Raw genomic sequence first — 12084 nt, 5'->3', positions numbered from 1 at the left:
CATCCAATGTATTTTACTTCGTTGCCATTCAATGTATTTCTGGTCATGTACATCTCAAGATGTATTTCTTAATATACCTTCTTTGTCCACAAGGGCAAAGAAGGTATATTAAGTACTCTGTACATGGTTGTGATTTACAGTTGTAAAATATTTAAAAGATACAACCCATTTACATCAATTATTTTGGTCATCCTGTCAACACTCCCTGCCTTTATTTCAAGACAAACGCTTACAACTTTAACACATTCTTTATTTTGCAAAATATAAAAATAGACACAATAAGCATAACATTTTAAGGCAAACATGTGCAGGCAGAAAAAGATTAGGCAGTCAAGTGCTGTGAAGTGCAGACATGAAGAGTCCATAATGTCTCCATTAGTCATCTCGGCATGCTCAGTTTGCAGGAATGCATGAGATAAAGCTTTTTTTTTTTTTTTTTATCTCCAGAATACTCACATATAACAACTTGGTTACTTTGACAAAGTAAAATAAAAAACTGAAGCTTGAATACATTAGTCACATTATGAAGCTGTCTGTTTCAGTCCCTGAGAACAAAAAAAACAACAGATAAATCGTGCCAGTATAAACACAGTGACAAGCTTAATCACAGAACTCGGTCAATAACAATATCTGCCACGTCTTCTTCTTTTCCAAACAGTTTTAATAACTTTGGTATAAAAGATTTTTTATTTTAAAGCGATGCCTTTGCTGAACAGCTTGACTAATAGAACCCCGGTGAGGCTCCAGGGTTGTTGTGCTGCCGGGTGCAGACACACTTATTAGATTCAGGTGTGATGAAGCTGGGGGACATTGGCAATATGCCAGACAGCAATTCTCCAGGACAGAGACCGGACACCGCTGACTTGATTCATTACGTTTTGTGAGGAATCAAACACAAGTCTTGTGAAAAATGCAAGCACTGCACATCTCCACAAAGTAAGTATATTCTTAATGTTTGGAGGTTGATACTTTTCCTTTACTTAACTAAGGCAAATAATGTCTTCCTAAACCCATCCCGACCGCGTTGCTTTGGGTCACTGATACTTATTAAATCCTCATTCCAAAGGCCTCTCTGAAAGAAAGGTGGGCAGGGTTTATCATCTGGATACCATGAAATTACAAAGGAAGCTTCTCAGCAATACTTTATATTTGGGTAGTGATGGCATCAGGGAGACTGTTTTCACCTCAGACTGTACTTTTACACTACACACGGTCCTGTCAGATTACGGTTTGTAACTTTGTGTTTCACGACGTAATCTCATTAAGTCAGTCTTTATCTTGAACGTCAGGGATCTGGGTTCAAGTCCCATCCTGTTGCTCAGGGGCAGACCACCGATATGTTGATATACAAAATACCTTTCAGGTTGTAAAAGAAGCCAGATATTATGAGTAAACATCCCATTGTGCAGGCTTTGGTAATACTGAATGGTACATGATAATAAAAATGTATGAAACTTGTGAAAAACTGTTTAAAGAAAATCCACTTGCATAATCACATGTAACAGACACAACACTTTAAATGACAAATATTAAGCTTTGCTGCAGCCCCCCCCCCCCCCCCTCCATCTAACAGACCTCCACTCGCTGATCAGGTTTCAAGTACTGTCAATGTGCTTCATCCCGGTGGGACTTTATCCGTTCCGCTCCTCCTCTTTGTTCGGGCCGGGGTCGCTAAGGCAGCGCATCATCTTCAGCTGCTCCTCCTGGTCGTCTGGCTCAGCGGCCCTCTGTGCAGAGTCACTCTCTATTCGCACTGACGCGCTCTGATCAGGCCTCTGAGGTGACTGGATCAAGGGGTGGAGGGCAGCGGGGGAGCGGGGAGTGGTGGGACCCCTGGGGCTCTCGCTGTCATCATAAGTGTAGACCTTGTGCTCTGGAGAAGCAACACAGACTCATTATTTTAATTTTATATATATATATATATATATATATATATATATATATATATATATATATATATATCAAATTTTTTTCATTGAAGCTTTTTCATTGTCAAAGTCAACTTTGTCTCCCACCATGTGTTTTTTTTCCAAGATTATTGTCAATATCTGTTGTGGTACATAATCAATAAAAAAAGATTGTTTCCAACCTAATTAGATGCTTTTCATTTAAAATGTCAGGTAAGTCTTTCTATATAGTCTGAAACTGTTATGACTGTTAAGACTCGAAGTTTTGCACCAAAGCTTATTAAAGCATGAGAATTTGTCTCTACTATCATTTCTAAAGAAGCCATTAATCACCACTGCAGTCCTTTCTTTATATTTTTTCCTCTACAATTAAAAGGTGGTTTCTCCTGCCAGAACCCCCCCCCAATTCTAAAAAAGCAACAGGTTGTTTTCTCGCTAAACTTTAAAATAACACACCTCTTTCAAACCCCACTTTCCTCACGGGCGGCGTCTCCTGTCGGTTTGCAGGTACTGTGAGATAATGACTCATCTGTCGGTGAGATAGAAGCATGTTGGCGCGGCCAGACGAATTGTCTCGAGCATCAAAGCTTTAAAATGTGTAGATTCTTGTCAGTCTGCGGCGAAACCCACCCTCCTCTCCATCTCCACCCTCTGCTTCCTGAAGCGGACCTCGCTCATGTCGTCCTCGAACGGGTCGACCATCAGGTCATGTCTGCTGTACGAGCGAAGCTGGGGGGCAAAAACCACAAATGAAAGGAAACATCCCCGACGTTTTAGGACTCTCATGCTGCACCATCAGAAACAAACCCCGCGCCGCTCACCCTCTGTCGGGTTTTCTGCAGGTTTCCTCGCAGCATCTTTCTGATCTCCTCTTCACGGCTCTTTGAGATGCTCGGTATCACGCGGCGTCTGACCGGCTCTTTAGGCTGAATGTTTCTGTTGGAAAAAGCATCAAAATCACTTGATGCAGGCAAAGCTGAACCATTTTTGAAGGACATATATTGTACTTTGTTGCCCACCCTGAAGAACGAGAGGATTAAATCATGGTTCCACAGTTTGTAGGATTGTGATGCATCAGGAGGCACAGAGTAATAAACTTTCCATTCATCCATCCATCTTTTATATGACTTTATCCAATTCAGTGTCACTGGATTCATATTTGTAGGTATGTCAGAGCAAACTTCTTCGTAACAACTGAACAAAACTAACTTTAAAGGATAGCTTTTTTTTCCTTCCAAACAAGAACAAAATGGGAGGTTAAACTTAAATTTCAAATTGAACTTTCAGAGTGGTGTGCTGCAAAAGTAAGTGACGGTTCACGAGTGACACTCACTGCATGGAGACGAGCGACTGCAGCTTGGCCGAGCTCCCGCTCTCCACCAGCATCATGGCTTGTTTCATCTCCATCTTGTTGTAGAAGGAGATGAGCTGCGGCTCGCTGGAGCGCTCGCCTGCGATCAGCCACTTCTTCAAGTAGGTCTTATTGAAGCGATTCAGCCTGAACGCACCGGAAATGTTGGAGAATATTTGTTCAGAAGCTGTGATTTAAAAGTGGTTTTGATGACATCACGTTCCCAGCTTATGGTGACCGAAGCTACTCCGTCAGTAGACTCAATCGTTTCAGTGTTGGAAAATAAAAGTTTAGCTGCTTTCTGGAGTACAGAATTTTTTAATTTTTAATATTTGATGACCTTTAAGACACTTGGTATAAAAAATACTGAATTGTCAAAAGAAAAAAGGAGGAAACACATCATTAAAATCGTACTTGTCCTTCCAGTGATGATGTCCATAATGACCACAGATGTCTTCAATTCCAGTCAGGAGATGATCCAGAAACTAGAAGCAGTTAACCAGTTTCACAGGATAGAAGAACAGAAATGTTTTTTATTAAGTCTCATACGAACTAAATAATATCTGCACTTCTCACCTGTGTGTGAATCTCCTCATTTATCGATCCTTTGCTCTCCTTCTTCTTCTTCACAGCGAGAAGCTCCACCAGAGGCTTGATGGTCATTCCCTGAAGACAGTAGAAACAGTAAAAACACAAGCCCGTCTAACGTCAAACACTGGACACATTTATCTGAAAAGCAACTTCTTCTGACTGCCGTGAGACCGTTAATCACTTCGTATGGTGGATCAAACACAACAACAAACAAACAAACATACAATTAGTATATCACTTTGATAAAAACAAATCAGATTTTTTTGGCTCAAAAAAGTTGTCACCTGCACAAACACGGTGAAGAAGATGACGGTGATGATGGCCGTCAGGAACATGGTTCTCATCTGATTGTCGGTCAGCAGGAAGCCCAGCGAGAAGGCAATTGCACCTCGCAGGCCACCGTAGGCCACGATGAACTGGTCTTTCTTGGTTAACTTCACAATGCGGAATTTATTGATGATGTACGTGAGACCAACGACTCCTGAAAAGCACAGGAAAAATGTTTGGTGGACAAGACGTAAAAACCTTCAATAAGAATGTTATTAATGCTGTACGAGCACATTCAAGCTTCCCCAATGATGCCTTTTCATACTATTAATGTCTAATGACAATAAAATATTCAATTTAAACTTTACAATAATTGGAAAAACTAAACCCACTCGTCAATTTGGAGAATTTGCCAATTTCTTTGGTGATTCGTGTTTGTTTCACCACTAAACAAAAATGTATATCATTTCATTAAAGAACAATTGATAAATAGCTTGACAAAAAGTTAAACAATGGACTTAATGACGATTTATTCAACAGTTGAGTTAATGAAAATAATTATAATGACAGTTAAAGAATCAAACTATCTGACCCTTGAATCTTATCACATGCTATTTTATATTACATTAAAAGTGTTTGATTAAAAAATAATAATATCAATATTAGGAATCGGAAGCTACTACTACAGCTGCCAAACAAAATATATTTAGTTTAAGAAAATTTAGCAATAATCACTGGCTCAAAATATATTAATTATAATTTGAGATTGACTCATTAAATGAGTAATTATGACTGTTTTTAATTTAAAAAAACTATACTGTAGTACCAAGAACATCTGTAATCTTTAGCTCGCGAGAGTTAATCAACAAAGGTGAAAATTAAACTGTACAACTACCTCCAATTTAGAAGAATATGTCTTGTTTTTAATTATAAAAGTGAAAGATTTGAGTTTTGATGAAGCCAAATTAGAAAGTAAATGTGATGCAACACCCTAAAACTTTAAGACTAATTGTGACAACTATACAAAATGAGAAATAGAATTAAAATGAGATTCAATTAAATCCGCCCTGCTTGTGAACTGCTTCATCCATGTCACTGTCGTGGATTCCAACTTTTTGTTGTTGTCTCATTTGAATTGTTTGTGGTACCGACCCAACACTCTGGACACCAGGCAGAGGAACACCGTGAAGATGACGAAGGTCCAGTTCCAGACGTGCGGACCGGCCACGGTGGAAACTCCCAGGAAGATGAAGATGAGCGTCTCGCTCACGCTGCTCCACATCTTCATGAAGTATTTGATGGTGGTGTAAGATTTGTGGGAGATGTTGGCCTCAACGTACGGCCTCATCACCACGCCACACGCAATCAAACTGGAAAGGAAACAGAAGAACAAACATGTGAATCACTAACAAGAGGTGAGATTTGATAAACGTTACTTTAAGTTTAAAATCTCATTCAGACAACAGTTTTACATTTAATCTGAACTGTTAAGGCTTAACCCATCAATCACCATTTGATTTGCATTGTGTTTAAAAATTCTCATTTTAATGGCACAATGACCTCTACTTTTGTTGTTCGGGGCTTTCAGTGGATTTTACAATGCTTTTAGTGTATGTATGATGATGTGTGATGTACAGATTAAATTTGGTTGTACTTGTTAAAGTGGCAATAAAGATATTTTATTCCATCTGTTTGACAGCAGAGCCGAGAAATCTAACAAAGCTTGGCATCATAAAATAAATTCCCTTAAGCCAACAGTAGCTGTTAAATTATCCCTTCTTTCACCAATATAAATAACTATTTAACCTACAAATGTATAATTCACAATGTTTTACAAGTCCTCCTTCCGATCACATGTGAAATGTGATAATTTTCTGAGTTGCCAGGAAATAGGAGAGTTTCTACAGGTTCCTACGTTAGACAGAGGGCTGGCCTACTCACGACATGATTCCCGACAGATGGAAGACCTCGGCCGAGAGGTAAGCCATGTAGCTGTAGAGGAAGACGAACAGAGGCTCGATGACGCGAGTGTGAGAGGTGAAGCGGGAGGTGAAGGCTCCCAGGACGCCGTAGATGACGCCCACCAGGATTCCGCCCAGCGAAACCACGAAGAAGCAGACCACGCCGAGGAGGGCGTCCGCGACCGTCACGGTCCCCTCCTGAGAAAACTCCTTGAAGAGATGATACAGAACCTGAGGAGAGAAGCAGGAGTTCACACTTTAGATGTGTTGTCTGTTGAATTAACTGGAATACAAAAAAAGAAGCATGATTCTATGACGTCATTAAGAGTTTTACTCTGATCCTCACAATGTGGGGTTAGAGTTATAAAAGAAAAGTGTGATGAAGTCAAAATTATGCGATTGACTAATTCAATTATTTGAATCGACTGAAAGCTGCAATTATTTCATACTTGGTGGCCACGGGGCAAAAGTCAGAAAAACATGGAGAAATAAAAAAAAAAAAACAAAGTCAGCAAACAGCTTTTCCAAACGTTTGCTGGTGAGAACTGCAGATGCATAAAACAAACAGACAACAAAAAAAAAGACCTTATGACGCTGTCACAGTGGGCGTAAACCTGGGCCAAGATAAAGATCATTGTTTTGCAGAAGAACAAACCTCAGGCTCATATTGTTTTCGTAATACTGCGGCAACGTTATCGCGTCTTCAGTTCATCAACCTCAAAACTACTTGGACCTGGAAGAACTGCAAACATCTAGAAAGTTGAATTTATCCCAGGAAAACAGGCTAAAGCTCCACTCATTCTACATTTTATGACCAGTACACACGTTTGTATGCCCGCATGTATGTTTGAATAAATGAATGTAAAGAGAAAGAAAGAAAACATAGTTTATTAACTCTGTCGAGGCATTAGTTCTCTACATTTAACCTGTCTGATTCATAGTTAACCTTAACTACTCGTCCTCGGAGTGATGGGTCCCCAGGGAGCTCCTCAACCCTCCGGGCCTAAAAACATGGATTTCTCACCACAGTGACGGCGTCGTTCAGCAGCGACTCCCCGAACACGAGGATGTGCAGCAGCTCGTTGATGTGGATCTCCTCGAACACGGCCAGGACGGCCACCGGGTCCACGGCCGAGATGATGGAGCCAAACAGCAGGCAGGACAGCAGGTCCACGCCGCCCAGCTGGGCTGCTTCAATCTGGCAGACGGCGTACATCATCCCGCCGATGAAGAAGGCGTTCCACAGCGTGCCCACCACCGCGAACACCAGGATGGTGCCCATGTTCTCCAAGAATGCGCGGATGGGCAGGAAGTAGCCGGCATCGAGGATGATGGGGGGCAGCAGGTACAGGAAGAAGAGCTTGGAGTCGAGGACGGGGGCCGTGGAGACCGAGGAGTCCAGCGTCTTTTCATCCAAAGCTTTGATGACGCCGCCCACCAGCAAGCCGACGACGATGAGCAGGCAGCTCTCTGGGACGATGTGCGACACTCTGGGGATAATGTGGAACCCTGCAGAGACGAGACAGAGAAGCACTTAATCAAGGCTTTCTGCTAATAGAGCTGACACTAATCAGACAATTAAACTATGAGCAAACATCTGAATGCTGAATGATTCCTTCTGCCAAACACGTCTCATAATAATATAAATACTGTGTTTTTCACATTCATTTCGTGAACTATTTGAACAATGAAATGTGAAAAACATAGATAGTTTCAGGTTTTTTTAAATGTTCGTTAATAAACCCCATGGACACTTTAAATCCCCAAGTATTTCAGAACTCTGAAAAAGAGTGAAAAATGTCACATTGGGTTTGATTTCTTGAGAAAATGTCTTGTTCGAGTCCAGAGTTTAGTTTGTTCTCTCTATGCGTGCAAGGATTTTCTCACATTTTTCCCCAGGTACAAAAACATGCACTTTGAGTGTAAACAGTGACTCTAAAACCCGTAGGTGTGATTGTGTAATCAAGAGACAGACCGTCAAACTCAAATACAAGAAAACTAATTGCCCCAAAACTCAGTCGCTCACAGAGCCGATCATACGGAAATGAGAACGTGTTCATACAAACTCCCTGCAGGACATTAATATTTCATCAGTTGATCTTTTATATTGCTGCTGTTGCATCACAGCAGCAGTTTACGACGACAGCATTAAAAACACTTTATTGTAATGTACTCATTAAAAATCACACAAGTTGCCGTGGTGTTTGGATCAATGGATCTGCTCTGAGCTTCGACTCAGTGAGTCCGTCGAACAAAGAAAGGGGTAAAACAAGAATTTCATGTGTACTCGGTGGAAACGAACCTAAAATGGTCTCATTGATTTGACTGCTGTGATATAAAACAGGCGCCGGCAGTCTAGTGCTGAAACTTGCAGTTTCAGGCACTTGGTTCACGTCATTCCTGAACTAGACCTTAACATTTGAACTCTGGACCATGTGACTGAGGTCCAGGCGGCCGAAGCAGGTTTTCTCCACAGTCTGTGGTCTTGTGTGAAGCCGTCCTCGCCTCCTCCCCGACTCTGCACACTGAGATCTTTGTTATCGGGCAGTACATTAGGACAGGAAGTCAGGCTGGCCCTCGGAGACGCCAGCTGGACGCACAGATAAGAGGTCAGAGGCGGTGACAGCCAATAGAAAACTACAAGAGAGACTCCGGCAGCCAATCAGAGTCATCAAGTTTACACTCGGTGAGTCGTCAAAAACCCGACAGGAGCTACAGTACATCCTCATCCAAGTTCATTTTAATGAGCCTGCAGCTTCACCGAGGACAAGAGGATCATCAAATATCCTAGATCCAGTCATTCTAAACATTACAACTACAACAAATGGATGGCAAAAAAAAAAAGGAATGCATGAAAACAACATTAAACACAAGCAGCTCATCAAGAAGAGTGTGAATCAATAAATTCAGGTTATTACAGTTTTCAATTAATTGTAGAAGGTTTGTATTTTCTCAAGTATGTAACTTTACTCCTTCTTCAGCCCCTTAACCTACGATACAATATCATAAAACCCTCCTCAATCCAACAGTTTCTATTAATAATCACACTTTATCTTTATAGCTAATAACTTTATCCTTTTAACTGATAAAATCCTGCTTTACATTTGAGTTTAAATCAGTGAGACTTTATTCACTTCGTCTGTCTGCTTTGAATTCTTTCGAGAAACAAACCGAGTTGAAGGTTTGACAATGGCATCGCAAAATGTAGTTCATAAGTAACTAATACTCTGAGCAGTGTTTCAGAGGAGAAAATTATACTTTAATCCAAGTACATATTTTGAGCCACAATATTTTTATAACCTTGAATGCTGTTTAAGCATGCGAACAATAATTACCTTCAGAAGAAATCTTAGACAATGTTCTGTATTTTTCAAAATAAAATATGCAGCAGAGAAATCTTTGTTTTGTTTTCCAATGTCTTTTGAAGTATACATATTGGATGTAATATTTACTGTAACATGATTATGTAAAAAGCTTCAAATTGAGCTAAATGGCCTTTATTTCAGTAAAAAGAAAATAGTTTTAATGTTGTGTGTCGTCGTATTATTAATGTTGTTTCAGGAATCCAAACAATCACACCCCAAGAATGAACTAAATATCAATAAGAGCTCAGCTTCCTGACACGGTGTCGCTCAACAGCTCCACAAAGTGCAGGTAATGTGATCCTCAAGTCTAAAGGCTGAACAATTTACATATTAGCTGATAAAGTTGAAACTATACACAAACACTCTCACACAAACAATAATAATCCAAGTGGTAGAATAAAGTATCTAAAAGAGGTTCAGAGCAGCTCTTTAAAATCTGAAAGTCACTGCAAGAGATAAATGACAATAAACCCCCAAAGAGGATTCATGTCATCCATGTAATTAGTCTCAATATGAACTCCAACAGCCCCTCAACATTTGCAGTCAACAGATGCTCCTCCCACGAGGCCGAGAATAGCCGAAGCCATCGGTGGAAACTCTATTAGCCGAAGATCACACAGTCCAGCGGGAATATTCTCTCTGCAAAGCTCTCACACAACCATCTCAGGTTTCTCCCTGACAACAGCTGCCTTAACTGCTCAGGGAAACACTATAAAAATAAAAAAAAGATCACAAAGTCCTTTTAAAAGTGCATTATCTCATCCCAAAAATAACAAAATGGCCGATGATGTACGACACTACATGGTGGTAAAGCAGCAAACTGCTCCCTCTGAAGAGCCACATTCAAACAATATGGACAGAAGGACGTTCTGTGGTTGACCGAGGCCTGATAACCCTTATGAGTGGTTTACAAAAAGAAACGTATTGTTGTGTGTCTGTACCAGCTGTCAGGAGAGGTGACACTTCAGTCAACAACTTTGAAAACACAACTTGTTTTTGTTGTTGTTTCTTAATGTAAAAGTTGTTGTTGTTGTTGTTGGTGGTGGTGGTGGTGGTGTGTGTGTGTGTGTGTGTGTGTGTGGGTGTGTGTGTGTGTGGGGGGGGGGGGGGGATGCTGGGGGCTGGTCAACATGGAAAGAGAAAAAACACATGTAAAGAGTGAGGAAGTGCAAACTCCACTCAGAAAGCACCCACTACAGAGTTCGTCATATGTTCCTGTGAAACATTCCAGCAGAGTGTTGGCTGGCAGATCTCAGTTAATGGAGGACAAAGTACCAACCAGCACAGATGCTGCACGTGACAAATGAACTTCACTTCTGTAGAACGTCTCCACCACTTCATCGGAAGAGCTTTACGCTGTGGTCACGTTCATCAATCTGCATGTGGTCAGGGTGAGACTGGAGATGAAACCATTAACCTGATGACTGGAAGACAACCCACTCCTACCCACTGAGCAGTTCAAACCTCAACACGGTTCACATCCATGGGTCCACTCATGCATTTGAGTTTTGACATCCAAGTGAACTTCTCGTGTAACTTTCTGGGAACCAACTCTGCAGAGCCGTGGAGTGAAGGATCGGGGGCCTCTGGCTTTCAGACCGGGTGAAGCTGGACGAGGCGCATCGATTAATGTCAACGTGACACTCACCAAGTTTCATGAGCAGGGCCAGGAGGATCCACAGAGAGATCTCGAAGGGCTTCCTGACGTGGTCGAAGTTGAAGGAGAGTACGGGGAAAGCCTTCTTGTGCCCGGTGGAGTTGCCGTGGTGATGCGGCTCCTCCTGCGTGGACCGGGCTGGGTCTTCCCACGAACCCTCGATTCCCGCAACATCGTCACGACTCGCGACAGAAGACACGGACACGACGAGGAGCAGCAGGGCGCAGACCGGGGCGGAGAGCCTCGGTGAGGGACGGAGCTCAGCCATTTCTCAGAGGCTCTGGGGGCCGCGAGGCTCTACACCCGAGTAAGATGAAGAGGAGAATAGGCGGGGAAGCGAGCGCGGCGCGGCGCGCAGCAGAGCGCACTTTTACGCACAAACTCTCTGGGCGCGAAACAATTACGCATCGCTGGTCAGCAGACTGAGGCTCCCGCTGCAAAACCAACAAACAAACACAAAGTGACACGTCGCGTGGGAGAAGGGGTTTCACTGAGACATCACGCTGCTGTGACGGTTTGACTTCAGCAGAGTCTGACTTTCAAACGTGACTCTGTGACTCCCATCCAACACACGCGCACACACACACACACACGTCTGTCTGCTTCTCTGGTGTAACAGGCAGTCTGAATTACAGTGACACCTACTGGAGGGGAGGACTGAATCACAGGCACTGCAACAAACCTTTAGTTCTATATTTTGCAAATAACTCCATCCATCCCAACCTTCTTCTATACCGTGTGTCAAAGTGTCTTTGAGCAAGGCGCTGAACCTCAAATTTAATATATATTTGTCCGATTTGGACATATTACACACTTCATATTAGTGGTTTACTCTTCCATCTGTGCCGGTTGATACTAGAGACTGTAGATTACAGATTTGTAAATGTTATATACTCAAAGAACAAAATCCAGAATTCCTCTCAATTTAACCTGAACTTAATAATATAGTTACACACTTCAAAAAACAATCCAGCAAATTATAGAT

The 12084-nt window shown here is 41.9% G+C and overlaps 1 protein-coding gene across 1 annotated transcript; it reads right to left on the bottom strand.

Annotated features, from left to right (window-relative positions):
* Window positions 1–194: 194 nt before the first annotated feature.
* slc9a1b (solute carrier family 9 member A1b) lies at window positions 195–11713 on the bottom strand. The gene is made up of 12 exons (XM_080484379.1): window positions 11091–11713; window positions 7102–7586; window positions 6058–6308; window positions 5269–5486; window positions 4134–4330; window positions 3835–3924; window positions 3673–3743; window positions 3241–3405; window positions 2729–2843; window positions 2538–2636; window positions 2364–2436; window positions 195–1873 (listed from the first exon to the last, which is right to left on the bottom strand). The coding sequence occupies exons 1-12, from the start codon at window positions 11365–11367 to the stop codon at window positions 1632–1634; spliced, it is 2283 nt and encodes a 760-aa protein (XP_080340505.1). The 5' UTR covers window positions 11368–11713; the 3' UTR covers window positions 195–1631.
* Between the last annotated feature and the right edge of the window lie 371 nt (window positions 11714–12084).

This window comes from Lipophrys pholis (genome assembly GCF_963383615.2).
Source record: "Lipophrys pholis genome assembly, chromosome: 17".
In the NCBI taxonomy this organism is placed as follows: Eukaryota; Metazoa; Chordata; class Actinopteri; order Blenniiformes; family Blenniidae; genus Lipophrys; species Lipophrys pholis.
Note: the sequence above shows the minus strand (reverse complement) of the source record. Positions and strands in the feature narration are given on the sequence as shown.

Excerpts from the sequence above, each read along its gene's own strand:
- slc9a1b (XM_080484379.1), bottom strand. The coding sequence starts at position 11,367 with ATGGCTGAGCTCCGTCCCTCACCGAGGCTCTCCGCCCCGGTCTGCGCC. Across the intron at positions 6,309-7,101 it reads TGAACGACGCCGTCACTGTG|GTTCTGTATCATCTCTTCAA; the intron begins GTGAGAAATCCA and ends TTCTCTCCTCAG. Across the intron at positions 2,637-2,728 it reads TGCAGAAAACCCGACAGAGG|CTTCGCTCGTACAGCAGACA; the intron begins GTGAGCGGCGCG and ends TTTGCCCCCCAG.